Raw genomic sequence first — 26692 nt, forward strand, 5'->3', positions numbered from 1 at the left:
TATAAAAACACATTCCGGACTGCAGTTATTTATTTGTGCATATTAAGAATGTATTATTCTAACAAAGTGCATCTAAGATCGAGGGCCCATTTTAACAGATGAAGTCTATAGTCATATTAGAAACATAAAAACAAAGCGCAACGTTCCAACGCTTCACAAGACAATGCCAAATATGATGGGAACTAAAGTTAAGGACTGTGGATCGTGTACTCGGGGACGGAAGGGCATTTTAAACGTTTATTAAAACACGCAACAGCACATCTCAGTGTTAAGTGAACACAAATGCAAACATTTGCACCTTGAGGACATGGAATAAAGATTCAATACGCCACGATCATACAATTTCAGTTGCTAAATGACAGCCACGAAAGAAAATACCTGCTGCCAAAAAAAAAAAAACACTCGAGCAGATTAAACAATCTATAGGAAATAGCCACACGGCTCAAAATTCGCACGGTCACATTTTTAATTGTGGCAACTCGCCCGTGACGAAAACTGATTTTCGCCCCGCGGATGGCTTGTGAAAAAGACAGCAGGGGGAGCGGGGCATGGATATATTATTTTTTCCCAAGTGTAAAACTCAAACGTTAAGTTTCACACACCCGTAGCTGCAAGTAAAACCTGCTGGAAGCTTTCGTTGTCCGGCATCGTGGTGATGGCTCTCAAATTAGAATTCTAAATCCATTCAGTACACACTGCCAAGCAGAAGGGCAGATGATGAGGCTGTGCATTTTCATCCATTGTCATTGTAAGCATCGCTACTGTGTCGGTGTTTTTTTGTAGTTGTTCCATATAGCTCTCCTGTGTATTTTTGGGTTGTTCCGCGTGTTGTTCGGGATGATGTCCGACGGTTCGCTCCCAGAAACGTGGAGCAAAACGTCGGACATCACGCCGGACAACAGGCGGTACAACACGAAACACACCAGAGATACGTTTCATATTTTAGCACTAAATTGTAAAAAAATATACACATATTGTCCCGAAGTAACTGCATGAACAAATGTCGAACTCACCAACCAGACAATTTGCCTGCAACTTTCCCAAAACCCATTGCTCTGACACCCCGGGGTTCATGCAAATTTCCGTCTTTAACAATCATCAGTTGCGTGCCAATTCATCACACAACCTAATTTACATTTAAATGGAGAATACTGGGAATCATAGATATATGGAGCGTGGGCAGGCGGCAACACTGAAGTCAGAGAGCCTCTCTCCGAATGTAAATCCCTTCCATTCTAATGCCTCTGTTCCTTGCCCACAAGACTGTACCAGCCCAGGAGCAAGTCAACAGTAGCACCAGGACCGAGTTGTGTCCTCAACCTACGGAGAGCGGTTCAACTCTGTTGACATAGTCCTTCCTACCCTTTCCTTCAACATCCTACCCTCTTAGGCCAAGCAGCGGTGGTTAGGAAGTGATCTTAAACATACGTTCCTTTTGAAATGAAGTTTATTTAAAATGCCAACGTGTGCTGGTGTAGAATAGTTAACTTCTGTTTTCTATGTTGAAGATCTTTTGCACCATACGTAGCCAACCGTGCTAATCGGAGGTGCAGGGATGTGATTTTCTACCATGTAGATTTAACACTATCACGGCAAGGAGGTCGAAACAAGTGACTTCAATTACATCATACGCGTGTATTACTTCTGCCTTGACCCTGTGTGTCATGACTTGTTCTGGTGGTCTACCCAGCTCTACGCATGCGGTCTGGTGTGAGAAGAGAGCTCAGGGTCACAGTTCTGGTATTAATTGGAAACCAGCATGAGCTGGTGTCAAGGGAGCAAAGACTCCCCCTGACTGGCTGGCTGACAAGCACTGGGCCAGCATAGTTCCCAATGGTCTTGGAAATGAGGCATCAATTATTTACATATTAATATATACATTTACCCAATTAAAGTGGAATTGCTGCTGTGGTGGTAATGGTAGATAGCACACTGGAATATTCAGAGGTCACCAGTTCGATCTCAGGTCATGGTAGGTGAGATAATGGATTTTTTTTTCAAACTCACTAATCTATTTTTCTTTTACCAGGTCAGGCCCACTGAGCTATATTTCTCTTTTTCAGAAGCGACCTGGCCACAAATGATAGCTCAACGAAGTGGCTCATTATGTGGAAATGTATAGCATCCAAACACTTTAAACACGTTTCTAAATGTGGAGGGAAAAATTGCAGGACCCGGAGAAAAATCCAAGCGATCACGGGGAGAGAGACATGTAAACCACAACCTCCTGCATAATAGGCGAGGTAGTTAACATCTCTCCCTCCTCCCCCCCACCTCGTCCAACTCAGCAGTATTAATGGGCACAACAGTCAATCAGCAGGTTGGCGTGTGGTGGGGTAAAGTGTGTATACCAGCACTTCTTCTGAGATGTCTGGCCAGCGTGAAAGAGTAGGCCAGATGTCATGTAGAGGGGCTCTCCAGAGCTACCGCTAGTTTGAGGCCCTTCAGCCAGCAGTGGCTTGAGCAAGCAATTGCAGTGATGCGTCTTTGCCCTTTACCAACTACTTTTGCGGTGCACGGGAGGTGTGCCGTTTGTTTACCACTTTCGAACTTTGTTCAACAAGGACAATGTCCTTGATTTACTCCCACGAAACAAATCATTCATTTCCCAAATCCCGGACGTGGCAATAAATCGGCCTCTGCAAAAATGGAAACGTGATTACACTGTTTATTTTTCTTTGATTTTGTACTCCGATAGTAAAGTCACAAAATCTGAGCATCCCCAAGTGTCCTTGGCCCTTCCCGGTGCAGCATAGATGGTGAGCTTAGGCAGAGGATTGCCCCACAAGACCAGTTAGCCACGCAACGTAAACCGCAGATAATGAACATTTACAAATTAACACTCAAAGGCTGACGCTGCCAAAGATACATTCTCCACCTCCCTACTCCCAATCAAAATAAATTAAATGGGATGCCATTATCTGTTGATTTTGATTAACCATGCTGAGCTGCATCATTTTAAGTCCATTAGAGTTGCACTGCTCGGAATTTGGCTCATGGAGCCTCAGGCTTACTCCGTGTGCTGCCCAATTTGAGGGCTTGATTGCAGAGCAAAGAGCCAGGGTCTTTTGAAGTGGCATCTTGCTCGTGCACCGTTTTATTTTTCCCATCAACAGATACAATAGAATCTAATGCACGTTACATAATTTAAACCTGTGTGGGTGAGGAGAGCTGACACGGGAAGGCTGGAGTGAGCTGTTTCCCTATGCAGCAGAGTTGAGAGCTTCTGAAATGCACTTCTGCAGACAAACATTGATTGTTTCATGTGTTGGGGCAGGCTGGTCATGCATGGAGTGTTGTGGCCTCTGGGTTTGGAACTGTGGGTTTTTGCAAATAAAACACAGCAAGTGCCATTGGCCCTGCAACTATGTAAACCAAGCATTAGGGCGCTACCTGCCCAACACACGCACCGGGCGAAAAAAAAAAACGTACGTTCTTGTTATCTTTATAAATCTAAAAACTTGCACGCACAGATACAGGGACACAGACAGAAACGCACGCATACACACACCTCTCCGTAGGTCCTCATGCAGTAATTCTGTATGCTCAGCGCAGACAGGCGCGGACGTGGTGTGCATTTCAATGCTGCCGAGGACATCGTGCGGGTAACGGAGCGGCAATTAACATGATGGGACAAACAAGCCTGCGGCTAGCAGACGGTCCCCGTACACGAATTGCCTTTGGGTCTCGCTCTATCCCCCATTAGAAATTATTTAGTTTCACCATAGCCTTCTGCCAGGCTCTAAAGTATCTGTACACGATAGCACGGGATCAATGCAGAGGGAAGCATTTGTACACGTTGGTTGCTTTCTATTCCGCTTCGATGAGGGCCTCTAACGAGCGAGCCGGCCACCGGGAAGGGAAACGCTGCACGAGACGCAACGGAGAAACCTCGGAGGCCCACCTCGTCCCCCACTTAGTTCATCTTCCTGTGCAGGAAAAGCCCGGGTGAAACCGTTAATACACTGGTCTGAATATCTTGACATTTAAGGCATGAATCCCTGGCCAGATTGCCTTGCGTACACTTACAAATTTAGATTCATATGGTCTAGCCATTTGTGATGCATTCACGGACGACAGATGTGTCTTGTAACAGTGAGGAGATGAGCATAAATAAAACATAAACAACCAAAACTTGCAAAAAGGGCATGCGGAGGCTGCGGTGGTGGTCTGTGGCACGAGTCGACACTCCCTCCCTTCCTTGCTCACGCAGCCTTCATCTCCGCAGGACACCTTCGTCAACATAGCCCCGGCGCGTTGGGCAGCGCCTGAAGCGATGGTGCCAATGGCCCAGATGCTCGCGCCCGATCACCGCTTGGCGGGGGGCGGCGGCATCAGGGATTCTTCGTCCGCGCTCGGGCGTTTCACGCCGGCGGCATGGTTGGCGTTTGACGAGACTGTCGGTGGTTGCTGGGCTGGCGGTTGCTGCTGCTGCTGCTGCTGGTGATGCTGCTGGTGCTGTTGGTGATGCTGCTGGTGCTGCTGGTGTTGATGGTGGGGTGCAGCGGGTGCGGCAGAAGCGCCGGTTGATTTGTACCGATGCTTGTCAATGTGGTCCAGAAGGATCTCCTTGGTGACGGGAAACTGGATGCTCTCGCACACGCCTAGGAGGGCCAGACAGATTGGGTCACGTACGATGTCTGGGGCACGGTGACATTACCGGCGGCTGCTGTGTCTGCAATTCAGGGCCATCCTCCACAGCCCTCCTGTCGAGTGACTTGGCTCTTTGTAATACGGTATCAGTGGGGCTCCTTCTATGTGTGCTTTTAGTTTAGCCTCCCATGGCATCTTTATTCATAAGACACAAAAGGGAGAAGCCAGCTATGCGCTTACACGCTACTTTCCTTGGGAGCCTCTTCAGCCCTTAACCCTCCCGGCATGCAACCAACTCGCCTGAAGTAAGTCACTTTCGATTTAAAGCTTTCGTGACTGCAGGGATTCATCTTCTTGGTTCTTTCGGTAAAGTCACGTAGAATGGAAATAATAAAAATAATACATAATAAAATAATTCTCACGACGTTTCGGCCACAATGCAGGACGGCTACTTGCATTGTGGCCGAAACGTGAGAATTATTTAATGTTTTATTTTATTTATTTTATTATTTCCATTCTACGTGACCTTACCGAAAGAACCAAGAAGATAAGTCACTTTCCTTCCACAGCTCCAACACGGCCCTTAGATCCGCATAGCTTGGGTCCAAGTCAACGGCACAACTATAAGTCAGAGACGCTTCGCCAATTCAAGCGATGCATCATGCCTGAAGAACAAATCTGGCTCATAGGCTGGGGTTAGAGGAGTGTGACTCTCCGTGCACACGCGAAAATAAGTCAGCATCAGGGACAGTACTGACATGAAACCCCGAGGACTAGCAGCCAAAGAGAGGCACTCGCCCTGCAACCACGCAGGCACAATACCAGCACACTCCAAAATGGCAGGAAATATAATTATTTAAATTCCAGAAGAAACCCCCCCCCCTCCCCACTAAACCACTTTTTCCGCAGACTTGATTTTACAGTCAACCACACTTGTTCCGTATTAATGCGGCATCGTTAATTAAATCTACACGTGTACAGACAGTTAAAGTGCCCATTAACGTTGTCGCCTTTGCCCATTAAGGCCGTCGAAGCAAGTCTGTTTTTCCCCCTAACACGACGTCCATGCAGATAATCTATAACCCAACTCACCTTTAATGCAATGCACCTACAGCACAAGGACTGATCCATTAGGTCTACTGTGTGGCCAGCACATAAAACTGCGAGTGTCACATTTCAGTGACCTAGCACCGCTCATTACAATTTAGTCATCACTTTAAACAGGAGGCCGAGTGCTGTATGGCGCTCAAGAATTAAGTTTGTCTGCTTCGCAAGCTGGGCTAAGAAGCCGAGTTCAAGACCTGGGGCATGGGTGGCTCAGGAGGCTAACGCCGGTGTCAGAATTCAGAGCCCGTTTCTTCGAGGTTCTACGTTCACATTTCGATCTACTTGCACGTGGTGAGCGTTCAGCCATTAGTTCACTAATGAACATTGTGAAAAAGTTACCGGTGCCAGAAGTGCTGTTACACTAATGGCTATGCCTTTACAATGCCTGTCAATAACGGGGTCACATTACCCTGGAATTTCCCATTTCACAAGACAAGTGCTCAATGTATTGCCCAATTCTAGATTTGAAGCTTTCGTGACTGCAAGGAATCATCTTCTTAGGTTTTTTCGGTAAAGTCACGTAGAAAGTAAAATAAATAAATCACTTGATACAGCTAATCTGGCTGTGACGGTCCCACCTGATGACGGAGACTTGTGTTGCCTCCGAAACGTCGTGATTTTTGTTTTTATTTTATTTTACTTTCTACGTGACTTTACCGAAAAAACCTAAGAAGAGTATTGCCCAATGTCTTATATAGCTCAAAACTAGGTATCCCTTATATTTGATAAATACCAGGGTATTCCCTGTGCCGGGGTGAGAGACAAGGGACCGATAGGCAATACCTTGTGATATGTAATAGAATCCAGTAACAAGCCCACCATTGTCACCCAGCACAAAGAGATATGTGCACCTGTTTCAATCATTCTCGGCTCCAAAAGCACACCGATTCTCGATTCTCACAGCTGCCCGTCTGCCGCAGCTGAAGAGTTTCTCAGGAAGACGAAGTGGGAAAGTTGTTTACCGAACCCCCACCCCCCGCCCCCTAAAAACAAAGGAAACCTACAATTTATTTTAAATGACCAGAGTGAAATGAACATTAGGTTTTAGGTGGCGTGGGCTAGGTTGGGTTTGTACAAGCAATCGCTCAGCGAACGTAGCGCCCCACAATCAGCGGTCAATGTGGACACGGTGGCTGCGCTCAAGAGAAATGCAGGAGCAAATGTGGCATGAGGGAGGGGAGCCTCGGGGCCGTGAGGTTGTGCCACATCATGTGGAAACGAGATTGGGTCCGAGAGCGGGCGGCTGGAAGAAGCGTGGCAGCACTCAGCGGAGCGTGCGTCCAGTTATCACGTTCATGTGGCGGATCACATGTGATGGATGGATGAAAGCAAGGGACGGTTCACTGCCGCGGGTGGCAGCAGGAACCCATCGCATTTAAGCGCTTCTGCGGCCGTCTGGAATGCCCTTGCTTCTGATATCAGGAAGCCACTGGAGCTGTGCGCTTTTAAATCATCTAGATTGAAAACTCATTTCGTTAGAACTGCTTCTTGTGTTTAGTTTGTCCTTCCCCCGCACATCCGATTAGCATGGTTGGATACCTTTTTGCGGAAGAAGTTCAACATACACTACATACATACAACAGTGGCTGTTGTTGTACGTATATACGTGAATGTGATTAAATAAAGCGGCCACTTTAGACCAACTCCTGAGGTTTATTCCAATGTAAATAAATACCTTAACTCTTGCCTCCCAAAGTCTTGGTTGAAGCTACCGGATTTTCTTTTGTATAATTTGCTTATTTATTTTTGTTCTGTTTTCCATACCTCCACTTTTCACTTCTCACATACGTGAAGTGTTTTACATTCATGACGAAGTGTGACTGCACACGTGCACATGACGTCATGGTTGTCGCATGAAAGTGACATCACTCTGCGACGTCAATGTGTCTTGCGCGACACCCCTCAGCACGGAGGATGTCACGCACGCTCATGAATATGAATGAAATGGCAGCAATACAAGGAATAATTAATATGATGTACATATTTATTAATATATTCCCCTATGCTGTGAGTCTACTTTAGCTATCGACTTCTGAACAGATTTGCTTAAATTTATTAATTTTTTACTGTAACAAAAAAGTTATCAATATGAATTGTTTAAAGTTGTGAGAGAAAAAGTGTGCGAATTTAATTTGAATCCAAGTTTCACAGTGGAAGGACTTCTGGTTGTGGACACGATGAAGGATCACTGAAAAATACATATACTAAAACTATAACTGTGGATAATCACTGAAGTTAAATTACAATAAGCTAATATCATATGCAGGCTTTCATATGAAGTTCAATGTTTATACCAACATGATCTAACCCAATAAAACTAATTATGAGTCAATACAATACGCTATTGTTAAGTAGGAAAGCCCTACTGCTCCTCAAAAATATTTTTCAAGAGGGCCTTGAATTGCAATATTTTCAGTGAAGTGTCAAAGGAAATTGGTATATCTGGAGAAAACTCAAGCAACACAACAAGATACCGATAAAAATTCCATATAGCTCGAAAAACTAATTGCTTTCATGATATCCACTAACCATCTTGTAGCACTATCAGCTACATCTCATACAATGAAAGCTGTGAGCTCCCGCATGGCCTTGTTTGAAAGTGTAATTGCACGGACAGATTTGCCTTGAAAAAAATGTGTTTAATTGTAAATAACGGTATTATGATAAAGATAACCAAAACACTTCACTTATTAGTCCTGTTCCATGCACCGTTTCTAAAGATTCTTAATTAAAAGTTGGCAAATGCAAAGTTGGGAAAAAGAGTGAGCAAAAGATTAGGCTTAATATATAACCGGTAATATTCTTAAGACAACTCTAATCCTTCATGCTGAAAGTTTCTCCATCTTCTCATGTGCATTACAAGCTTCGCCGAAATTACTATGCACTGATTTAGTTTAACATGACACCTAACAAACCGAGGGTTTTAATACAAAATTAGAGTTTGACAAAAAAGTGTTTTCAATTGAAATTATGACACCCTCAAACCTTGTATTTCTCTTCTAAGCATTCACATTTTAATAGATTGGTGCTGTGCGGTGACAGAGATAGCCTACGATTGGGGCGACTGTGAGATAAGGCCCGGGTGGTGGACAAAGCGAAGAATGGAGCACGATTTACACTGCCAGTAAGACCATGAATTTGCTTCTTACTCAAATAGACAATTAATGTAGGCCTTCTTCTCAAAGAACTGTAACATTGCTCTTATACAGCACATACATATACGGCCGTTTTCATCTATCCGCTGCTGGATGAGGGAAGGGCCTCCCTACACCATGCGAGTCATGGAAGGGCAATTAACCATACTTCACCATCCTGGTCAGCATGGGATAGTTAAAGTGGAGAGTATAGAAACTAAAACTAAACTATTTTTTTTTATTTTATTTTACCAAGTAAGGCCCACTGAGCTATGTAGCTCTTTTTCAGAAGCGACCTGGCCACAAATGATAGCTCAACGTAGTGGCTTATCGTGTGGACATTTATAGCAGCCAAATACTCTAAAAGCATGTTGCGGAGGGAAAAACAGGAAGACCTGGAGAAAAATCCACGTGACCACAGATTTTTCTGCACTGCCCACTTATGTAACCCTGACACCACCTATTACAACCTGGCATGCATGGTGCTTGCCCAGCGAAGCATGATCTAGGTTCAACCCAGGCACATCTGAGTTTAATGCAGTATACATAATTAATAATTAAAAAAAAGATACATACAGTTTCAACGTGTTTTCACCAGGTTATAACATTTGTTTCCATCGGAAAGTCTCACTAAATCTCAAGTCTTTTTTTCAGGAAGCTTCTGCATTGGGATGTGTGGCCAATGCCTTTAATAAGGAGTGTTTGAATGTATTCATGCATGCATGCATGCACACACATGCAAAATTATACGACATCTATTTACTTTAACCTCAAGTGGAACTGAGTCATTAAAACACATTTGCCTCGATGTGACGTGCTGAACGAATTTAATTGTGCATAAGAATCCACCGGGGAGCCAAAAACGTGCCAGGAAATACAAATCAAAAGCACACCAACCTACAGCGAACATCGCCCCAATTACCCTTCAAGCATTACCCTGGCCTTGCAGTCAGCTGCAGAGGGCCATGCGGTGGGGGTTAGGAGCTGATAAACACCTAATGAGTGATACTAATTAGAGTAAACACAACAATATGAAGCTTGGGTAAAGTGGAGATAAAGCGAATTAACGCACTGTCTAGTGTCCCACATGCTCAAAACAGTGGCGGTGTGGCGTCACGTACTCGGGTTATGTATGAATGCTCTTGCTAATGCACGCGTTAGACCCCTTCACACCTACCTCCTGGTGGGAAGGGCAGGCCCGAGTCAGCCCGTTACAGCAGGAGGCGTTGCATACAGGTATTGAGAGTCTCACTGAGAGTGGGTTTTGAACGTGCAGACTAACCTCACTATGCAAATACATCGGTAAAGGATTGTGCAATTGTGTATATGCGCAGCAGCAAATACACGTAGATTGTTACGCAGAGTTGTATTAAAATCAATGCTAGTGAAACATTCAATCCCAGAAGGCCATGTGGCTGATGGTATGTGTACAAATGTACTTGTTTTTTTATGTGGATGGACAGATATGGGATGGAGGCGTGTTTTATCTTTATTTATTTTGTTACTTATATTCTTCACGATGACACTATTGATTATCTTGTAAGTGAGAATGCTTTTAGTAGCGAGTTAGGTATATGGCCAGACACATGCACACAATATGCCGCATACATTGATAACCACACACACCACACACAATATATACCACATCCTCACATAACACACATCACACAAATACACACACACACAGCACAAACACGCAAGACCTCATAGACACTCCACACCCTTACTGAGCACCATACAAACTAGGCATTCTCTGCACAAGATACATGATACAAACCCTACAAGTACCCACACCAATTGTACTATACAAACAACAAGACAAAGATTTCCCATATAGTCTTAACAAACATTTGGGGAAAGTTCTGTTAGCGAGCACCTACGAAGGCAGGCACAGAACACGAGGAGGTAGGTGACCAGCACCATGCCCGCCCGCCTTTGTCTCCCACGTGGCAATGTTTTCACACTGCAACAGATATTCATTTGAGGCCGAGTTTACCTAGGGGAGGCCCAGGACCAGTTCAGATAATTCTCATTGGTGTTGGCCGTGAGCGGGAATCGAACTCGGATCACTGAGCTCATAGCATGACGCGCTAACCACTACACTACCACTCCTCACTCAACATACACTAAATACAAATGTATACTAAACAGTATACCCACACACATACAAAGACATGCCATACAAGATTCACACAAGCAGACAAACCCGTATAGCCTTAACAGACTGTTGAGGCAAGTGCTGTTAGCGAGCACCTATGAAGGCCGGAACGGTACACGAGGGGGTGGGTGGCCAGTACCACGCCCAACCACCTTTGTCTCCCTTGTGGCGATGTTTACACACCACACTAGGTACTCACTTGAGGCCGAATCCACCTAGGGGAGGCCCATTACCGGTTCAAATATCGTCACTGGTGTTGGCCGGGAACGGGAATCGAACTCGGGTCGCCGGGTTCGTAGCGCAATGCGCTAACTGCTACAAAGACAAAGATCCCCCGTATAGCCTTAACAGACTGTATGGGCAAGTGCTGTTAGCGAGCACCTATGAAGGCCGGAACGGTACACGAACGAGGAGGTGGGTGGCCAGCACCACGCCCGACCGCCTTTGTCTCCCCAGTGGCGATGTTTACACACCGCACCAGGTACACATTTAAGGCTGAGTCGACCTAGGGGAGGCCCAGGACCGGTTAAAATATCGTCACTGGTGTTGGCCGGGAACGGGAATCGAACTCGGGTCGCCGGGTTCGTAGCGCAACGCGCTAACCGCTACACTACCGTACACACACACTGTGCATGGTGCTTGTCCACAGATTGGCTGAATATGCACCGCTTAAGTATGCAAAGTATGATCTGTGTTTTGATTTAGTGCGCTGATCTTAAAGGTGCATTGAAAAATGTTGATACTCCGACTGATGCTCCTACTGTTGTGGAGTGACTCATGCAGCCAGCTATGGCTGCAGGGTTTGGTAGTACATGTTGTTTACGTCGTTTATTGTGAAAATTCTGTCAGTTCCTATGACCTGCACTGTTTCATTGCTTTTATGGCTTTATTTTGGTGATTTTCGAAAAGTTTTTTGGTTTGGCCATGTTTGTTTGTTGTAGTACAGAGTTAGACTAATGGCATTAATCTAAGTTGTCTTGTGGTTGTTGTTGTTTGACTTGCATCCCACTGGGATATTTGCACACAGCGTTGGTGTACGGTGTTTTTTTCTGCAATATTTTGCTGTCTTTTCTTGGATTTTCTGTTTGCACATAGTCACTTTAAGATGTTTTCTTGTTCATGTTTTTGTTTTTTGTTTGTTGCGGTTGCACCCGATTCAATAGCCGAATGGCTCACAGGACTATACCTAATAAATTAATTTCGATTTAAAGCTTTCGTGACTGCAGGGATTCATCTTCTTGGTTCTTTTGGTAAAGTCACATAGAAGGGAAGTAATAAAATAAAAAAAATAAAAAAAATAAACATAATAAAATAATTCTCACGACGTTTCGGCCACAACGCAAGCAGCCGTCCTCAGGTGAAAACCAGGTCTGCTGTTTCATTCAGACGTGACTTTACCGAAAGAACCAAGAAGACTAATAAATGAACTTTGAAATGAACTTTGAACTTTGAACTTACCCATGGCGGTGGTGAAGCTGTTTGGGAAGCTCTTGTCAGTGCGCTGCCTCATGAACAGCCACTCGTTGTTGTGGAACTTGCACTCGATGATCTTGTTGTCGTACTGCCGGAGCTCCTTGGTGGCCTGGAGGAATTTCACGCAAGGCGATCGCGGTGACCGAAAACGCAGAAACGTGCAAAAAAAACAACAACGCGGGAATGGATGTCGAAAGGCATTGAGCCTGACAAACCAATCTCGTTTTGTAGCCTCCACCCTGATGGAACAATCACATACGAGAAGGCCCCGTTCATTCATTCACATTCACGCCATTGGCTCCTTTGTGAATAGCAGTCAAATATCTCGCTTTTGTAAACAGACGCTGTGGGGACGACATGAATGATACGTCAACCACATTGCAGCACCTGTCGCAACACCCACACACATAGAGACAAACCTCATATATTCACACTAATAGCAGGAGAATGACCCACTTTTTTGATAGGTGAAGGTGCATTATGCAACAATGCAAAATGCATTTGCATGCAGACAGGCCTAGGGCACGTCGGGACTAACTGATCAAAACTACCACACAACATCAATAACGTGTGTTCTATATTTATTTTTCTTCACAAAACTCAGAATTACGTAAGTTGTGAAGAGCTGAAGTAAGGATCTCTGCCAAAAACCACGTATATAGGTATACATAAGAACAAACACCAACAAACGAGTGATTTATGCAGTGCTCAGTGATAACACTTTCCTGCTTTCGTGCAGAAGACTGCCCCCACTAAGTGGATGATAGCAGAGCCACGCCAATCAACATTAATCAAACTCCGCCCACTGCTGTAAAGATATGCAACTACTGTACTGCAGAAGTGATCAAGTGGATTTCAGATTAACCGGAGCACACATTGTTTTCGCTTAAGCACGTGACTTGCCATAAATATTTCCAACAATATATAACTGTTTTTATCGTATTAATTTTGGCTGAAGGGAAAATCCATGAGTTATTAATTCGTGTAGAAAATCTCAGGCGTGCAGTTAATTTGCCAATCAGATAAACCACGCGCGGTTTATCAAGAGTCTACTCTACTTGGCATAATGGTGTCAGGCGTTAGAATACCTTCATCTGTGCAAATGGAGTGTCCTTTTGGCCCACATACAAGAGCCCCATGGTCTTCGTCAGCAAGCTTAACACACGCACACACACACATGCAAAGACAAAATATTGACAAGTTAACCTCACAGAATGTTGGGACAAGTGCTGTCCGTGAGCACCCATGAAGGCCAACATGGCGCACAAAAGGGTAATGTCGCAAACACGACATGCTCACAGCGGTAATGTTTACATAACACACTGGCACTGGGTACTCAATTAAGGCTAAGCTAACCTAGGGGAGGTGCAGCAGCAGTTTAGCAGTCACTGATGATAGCCATGGCTGTGAATCTTAGTCAGATGTCCGGCTTGTTGCGTAGTGTGCAAACCAATACATCACCGTTCCCAGAACACACATTGGCTCAACACCCATCCTCACTGTTGCCAGCCCATGTCTCACACATAACTGATTGTGCAACATGATTCATGTGCATACAACATCGACGCATATTTAACTGATGTCCTGTATGCACACAACTCAATGGCCACAAAATCACAACGAGGAGAGACACAAGTAATCCATAAGAAGCATACTAGACTGACATTGTGATTTATACTGTTTACATCCTTGTAATTCAACGACCAAGGAACTGCATGTTATCTAGGTGTAGGTCTGCTTTACCACACTCTTGTAGAAATGAAAGAAAATCTCACGAGCTCATCGGTCTTTGGACCTCCTGGACCTGTTTTCCAAAAGTATCTGTTTCAGTTTGTCTGATTCAGCAAACTTTACTTAAAAACACTGGCCCAAGAAGGCCGATGGAACTGAAATGTTACTTTATTTTTATATGGTGACAAACTCTTGTCTATTTACTACCTTCTTTTATAATATACACAGAAGTTTATTTGGAATCTGCCAGTTCTTGATTGAATGCATATTGGCAAGGTAGCACTGCACGCAAAGTGTTCGCCCCTTATGGGACAATTTATTTTCTTTATGTTCTTTACCTTCCACTTTCTGTTAAATTAAAGCTTTCCACAGGATGCCCAGATGCTGCCATGGCATAATGATGGGCACATTGGACTTGCAATTTCGGGGCCAGCAGATGCAACCATGATCAAGTTTTCCTACACCGTCCCCCACAACGCTTCTGTCCGCCCAGCAGAATTAATGGGTGCACCGTGAGTCGATTGGCAGGTCGCGTATGGTGGGGAAAAAAGTTAAGTTACTCCAACCGCTTTCAAGACATCCGGCTAACGTGGAAGAGTAGGCCAAACACCTTCGACAAGGCGCTCTCTTGAACATCCTCTTTGTGGACGCCCATTCTGCCTGAGTAAAACATTTGAGGGCTGCACTTTTACCTTAATCTTTTAAGCTTTCGATTGACCCCACTCACCCCTCGCCGCCGATCTTGCTGATTTTGAGGCGGAAATCCACCGAGTTCTGGCTTGGAGGCTTCCACTTAAGCATGTCCGAGCAGCGTCCGGGCACGTACACCTGCAAAGATAAAGAACCCCCATATAGATGAAACAAACTCTTGGGGCAAGTGCTTTTAGTGCTGTACGTGTACAAGGCCGGCACAGTACACGAGGGGGTGGGTGGCCAGCACCATGCCAGGCCACCTTTGCCTGTATATTTGGAGTTTGCAGGTCTCTCTCAACGTGGCCGCATGGATTTTCTCCAGGTCCTTGGGTTTTTCCCTCCACATTTAGAAACATGCGCTTAGAACATTTGGCTGCTATACATTTCCACTTGATAAGCTACTTCGTTGAGCCATCATTTGTGGCCTTGTCGCTTCTAAAAAAGAGTTACATAGCTCAGTGGGCCTTATCTAGTAAAATTAAAATAGTTTCATTTACTTTCTCCCTAGTGGCTATGTTTACACATCGCACTAGATACTCATTTGAGGATGAGTCGACCTAGGGGAGGCACAGGATCGGTTCAGAAAATCGTCACTGCTGTTGGCAATTAGTGGGAATCGAACTCAGGTCGACGGATTGTAACACAGCGTGCTAACTGCAGCGCCACGTAAACCTACGCACACAGACACACACACACGTGCGGAACAGTGTATGGTAATTCACAAACTATGCCATTCATTGTTCACGCCATAAGCTACAGCATGGGGCGTCACGTGCACCATTTGAATACATGATACATTGGAGGTGGCTGGGTGGCTCGGAGGTCAGAGTGGTGAATTGGCACCACTAAGATCCTGTGTGCGAATCTGGGTTTCAGCTGTCTATGATTAAACTTGTTTTTAAATCCTTTATATTAAAAGTTCACTTGCTTGCTTGCTTGCGCGCTTACGACCGTGCAAATCTTTCGGTCGTTTTTAAACCCACTTCCCGTGATCCAATCGAGCTGACATTTTGCACACAGACTCGTTGTGCGTGACAATTTCTTTTCGTGAAAATTTTTTCCAAAAGTTTACACTTTTTAGGTAAAAAAAAATTAGATTTAATTACCAATTGCTTAATGGTGGCAGGCAATCATCTGACCCATAGGTGGCAGCCATCTCAAGCCAGAGGACGAGAGGACTCTAGCCGCCCATTTCAAAGACCAATGTGGGCTGGGTTGTGGCCTATTGAACACGCATATAAAGGATTTATAGTGAAAAACTTTGTTTTTACGGGTTAATTTTTTTATTCAAGGGTAGTGAGTTAATGGTTTTAATGGTAAGCCACCAATGAATGTATACAATACATTACATTAAATCTGGTTATGCACTTCAATTGGCTAAAATCCAGCTCTGAGAATTAAAATGTTGGTTTGTCATACGATGAACATAACTCTCAGACGGCAGAGTCGGCAGGAAAATGCTGCCCCATACTTTATTGGCTGGGTCTTGAAGGCATCTCAAGAAGTAGCTCTGTGAAATCCGATTACGTGGACCATCCCAGAACATTAAGCATTGTACTGCTTCTGTGAGAGATCTGAATGGATTTTTCATCTCGTGACATGATGCTGATTGAGAAATCTGGATTAATTGTGGGGAAAACAACATTTTTTTTCGCTAAAATGGCATTATTTTACTGTCCTATATTGACCCCACTTAGTAAAAAAATACAAGACCACGGCAAACTGGGAGGTCACGTGCATGTGCCGGGTCGTAGGAATGTCACAAATCAATGAATTGTCATGATCTCATTCATAGATTTGTTCCCACCATGGTTCAATGTAAAACGCATAGTGGTATGAATCTACAGAATCTATACAGCTGCAGCAAACTAACCATGTATGCATCTGAAATAACGGATGCTTACATGCATCATGTGATTTAGGTACCATCGAATTAAGAACATATTTGAATTGAATAAGTGTCGTCGACAATTTCTAAAGTGAAAAATGTAAGCATCGCTCCTCTTTGATGCCACGTTAAGTAAATATGATTTAGCATAATACGTTAGGCTCTTTTATGTTACATTACTCAAGAGAAAACTCCCTTGTCGCAGTAAACTTGTGTCATCAGATAGTCTACGAAGATTCATTCCAAGTGCTAGGGAATAAGCGTGGATTCCAAGAGAGAAGGAAAAATTTAATAAGTGCACATATTTACATTTGAATGTCAGCCGACAGCTGTGCGTGGAATCTTTCCGGACATCTGAAAAGGTCTGACTGCTAAAAAGGTGCCTTGTCATTATCATTTCAGCACTTCCTCCCCCGACCGTAATTAACGTCCGTTTGGGTAACTGAAGCTGCAACAGATTCTCTCTTGATCCTCTTGACATTAAAATCGGGATCATGCCAGGGAAGTGGGTTCTTCTGCGGCTTTCTCTGAAAGCCAGCACACACGAGGCCATTTGGGTCCAGGGCTCACCAACACTCCCGGGGAATCCGGCTGCGGCGCCCACGACTCAGAGCAACGGTTAAGCTCTCCCAAGTGCTTTCGGGTCGTGCCGCATGTTTGATCGGCACGACGTCCGACGTTTCGCGCCTACGCGCTTCGGGGGGGGGGGGGGGGCGCTCCTTTAGGAACTGAAGCGTATTCTGAAGAAACTCCCCGCACGTGGAGTGCAACGTCGGACGCCGTGCTGAACAGGCGGTAGGTACAACCCCCGGAAAACACAGCGGAGCTAACACAGCGCAACCGAGAAGACCTACGCAGTAGATCTCCACGGTCGTTACGCAGGACCCAGCTTTGCCGGGCACGCTGCGCTTCACCGCATCTCCCACGGGCAGCACTGCCATCACCCCAAACCCCCGGCAGCACAACGATATTTCACGAACAACCCACCGCCGAACGGGCCAAGGGTTATGAGCACTTGGTTAGAGAGGATGAGAACCCCTTTGCATCGAATGGCAGGGAAACAGAAGGCCACTTAGCAACCCACCTGGGTATGAAGTGATGCATGCACTCTCTAATACGGCTTCCGAATGTACTCTGAGCTTGCCGATGATATCTGAACATCTTCTTGGTTCTTTCGGTAAAGTCACGTAGAATGGAAATAATAAAATAATACAATAATTCTCACGACGTTTCGACCACAACACAAGCAGCCGTCCTCAGGTGAAGAACAGGTCTGTCGATTATTTTAATTACTTCCCTTCTACGTGACTTTACCGAAAGAACCAAGAAGATGAATCCCTGCAGTCACGAAAGCTTTAAATCGAAAGATATCTGAACAGTGGACGCAGGCAGGGGTTTGCATGCTGAACCACACTGATTTGATCATAACAGGTGCCAAGTGCTTACGGGGCACGCAGCTTTCTTTGGCGACCCCTTGACAGGGTTTGTGTTGAGTATGTAAGCTCTCCTACTGCACACAATGAGAAATCAACTGCACGTCAAATCCCACCACATAAGGTCCAAACAAGAAAAGGTTTTGTTCCCCATTTCCTATCAAAGTATTTTATTTTATAACTAGCTCAGCTTTATATTGCACTATTTAATGAAATATAATGTATTACAGTGCACTCTGTTTTATAATGATCACGACTTACAAAGAGCAGCTGTGCAAAAGTATTGCTTATTAAAGGACAATTTCATCCCGATTGATTTTAAGGCTTTTTCCAGACAGATCTGCTGCATACAGTGGAAATCCCATTTATTGATTTGCCCTTCCATAAATACAAGAAATTGGACATAACTATTCCTGTTCAGATCGCTAAATGGAGAACAGCTTATCAGAATCGACAAATGCATTAGAAATCCTTGTAGGCACCAAATTATGAATGCAATTTTTTTTACATTTACGTTTATAAACAACGAAGAGTACATTTTATGGAAAACATTACAAAGTTGGTTTTACTCGTACCTCAAATTAGCACGGTTTCATAATTTCCTACCGAGGATTTTTTTGTGTGTTTCCACTGCATTTGGCGATTGACTGTGTTTAATGATGCTCTGCAGTGGCCCGCTGGCTCTCGCCCTTACGGCGCTACACTTTCATGAGCGGGCCGAGGCACCGCGCCGCGTTTATTAAACATTAAAGCAAAAATTCTAACCACTCGCGGGAGGGCGCAGAGACAGCATACATTTTGAATGAGCGGTGATATTTAATCAGCCGTACTCCATCAACTGGAAATGGAGTTGGGGAGTGGGCGGAAAAAAAAAACAGAAGTTCCTTCAGTCTTCTTTAAGCAACCTTCACGTTCAAACCCAACGCACGTGCGTGGCCGAGCATCAGTGGCCCCCACGCTGCTTTGGCAGCGTCATGAGCTAAAGATTTGAAGTGTGCCCGAGAATTGTGAACCGTTCACCAAATTTACACCAGAAAAAAATTGCCGATTCGAGTGATGGACTCTTGTATTGCACGATATACTTAAAATATAACAATGAATGAAATAATTTACAACTCTTTGTCACTACTGATGAATGAAAGCCTAACCGTGCCAATCGGTCACATGCGGTTGTTTAATTATGTTTGGTAATGCAGAGACATCAACAGGATTTTGCCAAAGAAAGTGATAAAAATGGACATTCGCCAATGCATGAATCAGAATATGTCTTATGCGTACGGGCTCTAGCAACCATACTTGCTGGGAATTAGAGGACAAAGTTACGCGGTCGCACTCTTTGTAACGTAAAAAGTGGAGCAGTGAAAGTCATAACTTGTAAAAACTACACATATCTGCAGTATAAAGTAAATCGCATTTGTGATGCACATAAGCACTTCTCCTCGCCACGTTTCTCTCGCGATAAACTCTTTACACGAGCCATAAAAATCGAGTGCTTGTGGGCACACGCTGTAATAACAGCGTCTCTATTAAGAGGAACACGATCAGGTGTATTCCGAATGTGTCATAGCGATGATGAGATGGACGATATGGATATTTAAATATCCATTGAATGCCCCAGTGACAACTTATTACATGGCACCTACATTGTTCAACAGACTACGCACGTCGACAGTAATGTGCCTTTAAAGTTGTCTGCATTCATCTAATTAGGGGGACATTAAAAAAAAAGAATCCGGCTCCAGTTAACACAGCCTGGTTTAATTGGAAACCACACGTGTAATAAAGTGTTCATTGCATGGGGATCACCAAAAAAATTGGTATCCCATCCTCATCAAGTCGTGCTCAGCCTCTGTCTCTACGCCTACTTGCCTCCGAGCATTGCTCTGGCATTTAAAAGGCGATCTTTCCACACACACCCTATACCAGGTGATGGTGGCAGTTGGCAGGCACCTCCGATTAGCACGGTTGGCTACGTACGTTGCGAAAGAAGTTCAACACATGTACAATACAAGCAGCGCTGACCTGACAGATAACGAGGATGATGATGAAGATGATGATGATGAAGATGACAACAACGTCCATATTTTGATTGATATTTGATGAACACCCTTTGCAGGGCACATACAAGGTGTGCATCTAGTGTGGATGAAATGGCCGATGGAAGTGACCTAAAAAGTAGCTCTGTGCTGTCATTTTCCAGGGCTCGCCTCTGGCACACAGTCGCGCGTACTACTAAATTTGTTCATCTCTTTGGATGATTCTGATGGCATAATTTTAAAATAATTGAATATGATAATGATGAAGTTAGAAATGATAAAAACAATGACCCGTGAATTATTTCACTGGCATATGTTGCCAGCTACAGGGAATGCTCGTTGGAAGGCTTAAGAACATTCTACCACTGTCATCACAATCACCGTTGTTAATTACGTCTCAATGCACAGCACCATTTAACTACTAATGAGAGCACGGGTAGCATATGAACCATGCAAGGCTCACAATGCTCAGTCAAGTCCAAGGCGATAATTAAAAATGGATTTAGGAAAAAATAATGAAGACACCAGCATTCACTTCATTTTGCTCGGATTGGTCAAAAGTGATTTACACAGACATTAAAATTAAAACCGTCACTGCATGTAGTCGTTAATCAATCCATTCAGGCATGAGGACATCACTACACCATGTGGGGCATGGGGGTTATTGAACAATACTTCACAATACTGATTTGTGCGGGTTGGTGAAGGCAGCTTGGCTTCTGGTCGCTACAGGACGTGTCTGTTGTTCCCAACAACGTAACAGTCAATTCAAGATTTACCCTAAACGTGTGCTAGCCTGTGACCTTCACTCAATCTAAAAAAATGCTGTAAAGAGTAAAGTGGGTCCGTTATCATGCAACTCAACTGGCCTTGTGTTCAATTAAATTATAAAACCCAAGAGCAATTAAATTGGTACTTTAAATAACGATCCAATTATAATAATCATTTTCTATTCATAGATAAAATGTGTCTAACTCCAATGGAACATTGCAACAGATAACAATATACGCATAGTATGCACTTTAAAATGCAGTGTGCACACAAAGACGGTGACAAAGATCTCCCTTGTGCCTCTCACAGACTATTTGGGCAAATGGTGTTATCTGTTGGGACATGGCATACAAGGGGGTGGGGTGTCGGTAGCACCATGCTTAGCCGTCTTTACATGCCCAGTGCAGGTTTTTTTCACAATGCACCAGAACTTGTTTAAGGCTGAGTCGACCTAAGGAGAGAGACCGTGGACCGGTCTAGATAACGCTTGGCACTGATTTTAGCCGTGGCCCAGAAATCTAATTTAGGCCCCCCCATGTTCGAAGTACAATACAAGCGCACACGGTGGGCAGAGCACACAAAGACAAAGATCCCACATACAGCCTTAACAGACTGTTGGGGCAAGTGCTGTTAGCGAGCACCTTTCAAGGCCGGCACGGCACACGACGAGGTGGGTGGCGAACACCATGCCCGGCCGCCTTTGTCTCACCAGTAGTGATGTTTGCACACCACACCAGGTATTCAATTATGGCTGAATCGATCTAGGGGGAGCTCCAGAACCGATTCATATCATCGTCACTGGTGTTGACCGTGAGTGGAAACCAAACTTGGGTCGTCGAGTTCGTAGCGCAGCGTGCTAACCACTACACTACCGCTCGCTACACACACATTCATAGACACACATGCATGCACAGACTCAAACGAGTTTCGGCAAACTTAGAAACGCACAAAATAAACCACTCGCACGTGTATAGAATGTTTCTACGGCTCTTTGCGGAGATGTAAAGTTATTAAGTGGCGAGTTAAAAATTGTTCAATGTCATCTGGAATTAAACGGTCAATGGAGCGAAGATCATTTGTGTACACGCACCGCAGGCTCTGCCCGAGAGCGATTCATGATGACTGCTGCTCATTATCATGTCAAGCAGCAAATGTTGGTTTAAATCGCAGTGAGTACTTTCAAATGTACAAATTACCTTAACATTTAAAATTACAATTTCAATTCAAATCACTTCGACAATACAATTAAGAGTTTTTATTAGCTGGCTTAGGATGTTGGACATGCGGAGTTTACAGCAGGAGGTGTGGGCAGTGATGCTAACTGGAATAGCGCTGCAACATAGACATCCTATGCACTCACGGGCATGCAGAGATGGTCGGTGTGCAACGTGGGGGGTGTGCAACGTGGGGGGGTGTGCTGTGTGTGTGCCCTGGACTCCAGCAGAACTTTACTTGTCACCAAATACATGATGCGTGTAAGCATGTGTAGATTCAAAACAGACAAGCGGCAAATCACCCCAACCCCCCCCCCCCCCTTCATTCAATGATTTGTCACGAGGCAATGTTGTGATTTAATTGAATACTCTTCTTCGTATTGGTTTTATCGTCTCATTTCGAGCTAGGCAACACGATTAAGTGATCAGTTACTCTATTATCGGTGTCATTACTTGTCTAATCGGGAAAACATGAACACAGTTTAGAAACAGTCTCGCCTCTTGTTCTCACGCGTGACGCTAGACAGGAGGATACGAGTGGTGCTTGGTGACATAATCGGCATCGTCTGAAGGTTGTGGCTGATAGGGGTTTCCCACCTTCAAGGCAGGTTGTCTAGGTGGCCGCCATTTTTAAATGGGCCCGAGTAATCGACCACAGAAAAAAACAGCCGATTATGAATTTAGACGATTAATCAACTCAATTGACTAATTGCCCCAGTGCTCGTCTCATTTGAGTTGTTTCTAATTTGTTATCTCATTTGGACAAGCTTGTTTGGTCCCAAAGACTAAATGCGGTATTGGAATGTAGTTCGCATGAGTAATGAATAATTTAACACACAAACTTTAATAATTTTTTGTTAATTCACTTTCATCAAAGAACAGTTGCATTCCAAGTGCAATGTGTGTGGTGCGTGCATTTTTGCACGAGGGACTCACATCGATGGGCCTTGTGCCGGCCGGCTGGAAGATGAGTCCATCTACCTCATGGCTCACTTGCTGCACAAACTTCCCCTCCAGCAGCTGCCAACAGAGAGGTACACACATCACACGGGCACCACACACGCACCACATAAGCCCCGTGCGCACACGCACTTCCACAGCAGGTGCTGCTGACTCAGTGCTGCCTTCATGGTGTTATCAGCCAATTAATTAGTCAGTTTAACACGTAGGCTTTCACGAACAATATAATCCAAAATACAGGGTTTTTTTGGGGCTAGATCGCGTAACAGGAGGATTTTTCCACAAATCTGGCTGTCGCCTTAAGAAGCTAGTTGTAATTACTGGCGAAAAGTCGTACTCAGATTGTAAATGTTGTGGCTTTGCTCTCCAACACACCGGTGTGCAGTACTTGTAACAAATTGTCACATTCTGTTTACATGATAAACCTTACAAATTGGCTGTGTCGGGTGGTGGAGGGTTTAATGACACATTTATATATTTAGGCAATCTCACCCAAAAAAACTGTATTATGGATTAATTAATTAGCGTTTACAAAATAAAGGTTGTGGATTCACTCTTCAACACACCGGTAGGCTAAAGTAGTGAACTATTTGTCTTTTGTCAACGTGACACATTTTTTACGGATTGGCCGTGTCGGGTGGTGGAGGGTTGCGACACATTTATAAATGACGCGATCTCACCCAAAAACCATTATTATGAATAATATTGGTCGTGAAAGCCTACGTGTTAAACCAGTGTTTACATGTTGGAACAGGAGCACCTGGAAAAAAAACCACGTGTGCGATGGGGAAACTCTCTCCTATACAAATGAAACAGATGGAATCTCCAAAACGCTATACCGTCTTCTGGCATGCCAGGGGGCATGGCATGCCAGAAGACGAGGCTCACAATGCTCAGTCAAGTCCCAGGCGACAATTAAAAATGGATTTAGGAAAAAATAATGAAGACACCAGCATTTACTTCATTTTGCTCGGTCCACCAATGGAAGGGGACTTTCACAACATTTGTGTGAGCCATCAAATCCTCACCGCCAGTGCTGGATAACAATTGTGCGCCACAACCGCCCAGCGAATTATGTATTGAATGTCAGCCTTGCTACTGGCTATTCTCGGCTGTGTTGAACCTCGAGTGATTTTTTTTTTTGACAATAAAGCCACACTATGGCATGCTTTCAAAGCCTGTATTTTAAGGGAGCCGTCATTTTCGTACTAGCGGTCATAGAATAGGTAAATGTTTTAATGAAGGACAAACACACGTACAAAACAGACACGTACACATTAAGCATGCGTTTTGAAATATACAAAGTATCCTCCGACAGATCATATGTACAGATATACTATTTCCCGGGCATAGCAATAATTGGCTCCATTAAAAACTGGAATTGTTTACGTTGGCAAACATTTTAGCTTTAACGATCGAGATGCTAAGCCAGAAGCGGGGTTACACTTCCTGCCAGAAATGGATCCACTAAGCCAGCTGTGACCAAGAGTAATTGGCTCTAATGTGCAATTCCAATTTTGGTAACAAACTGTGCGCTTTAAAAATGGGTTTCAAAATAAAAACCTTCAAATAGACGACAATCTTACCACCACCAATGCCCACACAACTAAAGGCCCTTAGCCGCTTACATAAATGCATGGGTATCATAAATATAATTTATAAAAATTTTCTTTAGACCATCAGCCAACTAATATAGCTAGCATTTATGCTCCATGTGCTACAGAAACCAACGCTGAAAAAATTTAACAAAGGAACCAGTTATCATGTGTATATGATTTCCTTCAAAATTAGATTTTACTATTTACATTTCCTGCTACATATCTATCTCACCACCAGCTCGGGAAAGGTAGTCAGAAGTGATATCGTGAATTTCAAAGCGCAGTCATACCCGCGTATTTATGGACCCTTTGATAACCTATGACACAATTCAAGACCTGCCAGTTGGAAATACAAGGACTCTCAGCCTGTGCACACCAGGGCACCCTTTAAAATTCAGAGCTCGCGTTCTGCACACAAATGAACGTGGCACAAGCGCTAAACTAATGCCACATATATCCAGCCAAGTGCATTACAATATCCATCTACAGAAATCCTCGAGGCAAACAGTCTCAGGAATATGCCTCTGTGGAGCCGCACGATATTCATTCACATGCTCCTATTATTGAATTTTATATTTTTTCCCCTTTACCAGCCCTGTTGAGCTGCAACCAATATCTTCGCGGCATTGAAGTGGTAACCGAGACTTAAGTCATCTCGGCAGGGCTACCTGGGCCTAAAGCCGAGCCACCGGCATCAAAGCCCAGCAGCCCAGACTAGACCATCAACCGTCTTGAGGTTGCAAAATCCAGTTGTTTTTTTTAAGGCTCTGCAACAGCAGATGATAACTGGAATGTGATCACCATAGAACACGTTTCCGCATTACATGCATTTGTCACAAAACGAAATTGGTAGAAAGAGAAGTAGCACCGTGGTTAACGCACTATGCTATGAAACCAGAATCCGAGTTAGATTTCCGGCCATAGATAACTTGAACAGCAAGTAATATCCCAACCGATTCCAAGCACCATCCTCCCCCTCCCCTTTATAAAATTGCACTGACCAATGTGGTGAAGAATGGTCAAACAACCCCCATGACTGACACAGTGTGGACAAGTGTTCATCTTGCCGTGGACTAACAAAGGCCTGTAATTATTGACGTTTTTATCAATCGTAACATTGGTCTACAGCCAAAATGCTTCCGATATAAATGTAGTCCAAATTTACTCATTCTGGGTCACTGAGAATGAAAATGATGCTTAAAATTATGGATTGGCTCTAGTTTTCAAGATATGCTACTCGGTGGGAAGGGATCCCAATTTAAGCCAAAAATGACTAAATACATCTTTGACTGGATCTACGAATAAATCTATGACTGGGTTTGGACAGTACTTGCTTTTTGAGTACCTCCGTGGAAAATTTCCAAGGTTAAGTGAAGCTAAGATAAAGGAAGGTGTCTTTGTGGGTCCTCAGATTCGTGAACTTCTTCGAGATGATGCATTTGACAGTGCACTGCGTGGCAAGGAAAAGACGGCATGGAAAGCCTTCCACAGTTAGTGGCAACACATTTTCTCGGAAACAACAAGGCAGACAACTACGGGGAGTTGGTGGAAAACCTCCTCAAGGCATACAAAAGCCTTGGGGTTGCAACATGTCACTAAAGATAAAAAAAATTGCAATCTCATCTAGATTTTTTTTCACCGAACTACGGAGCAGCGAGCGACGAGCATGGCGAGCGATTTCACCAGGACATTGCAACAGTGGAGAAACACTATCAGGGCAAATGCAAGAGACAAGCCAAGAAGCACCGAGTGGACACTGAATAGGAACTAAACTATGTACTTACAAATTTTGACTTACAGCTTTCGTGACTGCAGGAATTCATACTCTTTTGGAAAAGTTACGTAGATATTATTTTATTATTTTTCTATCTACGTGACTTTACCAAAATACCCAAAGAGTATG

At 44.2% G+C, this 26692-nt stretch overlaps 1 protein-coding gene across 2 annotated transcripts in view; it reads right to left on the reverse strand.

The window, feature by feature from the left end:
* Nucleotides 1-3679: 3679 nt before the first annotated feature.
* The window catches only part of RNGTT (RNA guanylyltransferase and 5'-phosphatase), a 37090-nt gene continuing 14077 nt past the window's right edge, over nucleotides 3680-26692 (reverse strand). For both annotated transcript variants that reach the window (XM_078615529.1, XM_078615530.1), the window contains exons 12-16: nucleotides 23168-23251; nucleotides 14924-15024; nucleotides 13554-13620; nucleotides 12451-12574; nucleotides 3680-4604 (exon numbers count right to left, since the gene is read on the reverse strand). In XM_078615529.1, coding sequence (XP_078471655.1) covers nucleotides 4309-4604; nucleotides 12451-12574; nucleotides 13554-13620; nucleotides 14924-15024; nucleotides 23168-23251 — 672 coding nt within the window. In that variant the 3' untranslated portion in view covers nucleotides 3680-4308. The remainder of the gene's footprint in view (nucleotides 4605-12450; nucleotides 12575-13553; nucleotides 13621-14923; nucleotides 15025-23167; nucleotides 23252-26692) is intronic.

This window comes from Lampetra planeri, chromosome 47 (genome assembly GCF_965212315.1).
Source record: "Lampetra planeri chromosome 47, kcLamPlan1.2.h2, whole genome shotgun sequence".
Classification (NCBI taxonomy): Eukaryota; Metazoa; Chordata; class Hyperoartia; order Petromyzontiformes; family Petromyzontidae; genus Lampetra; species Lampetra planeri.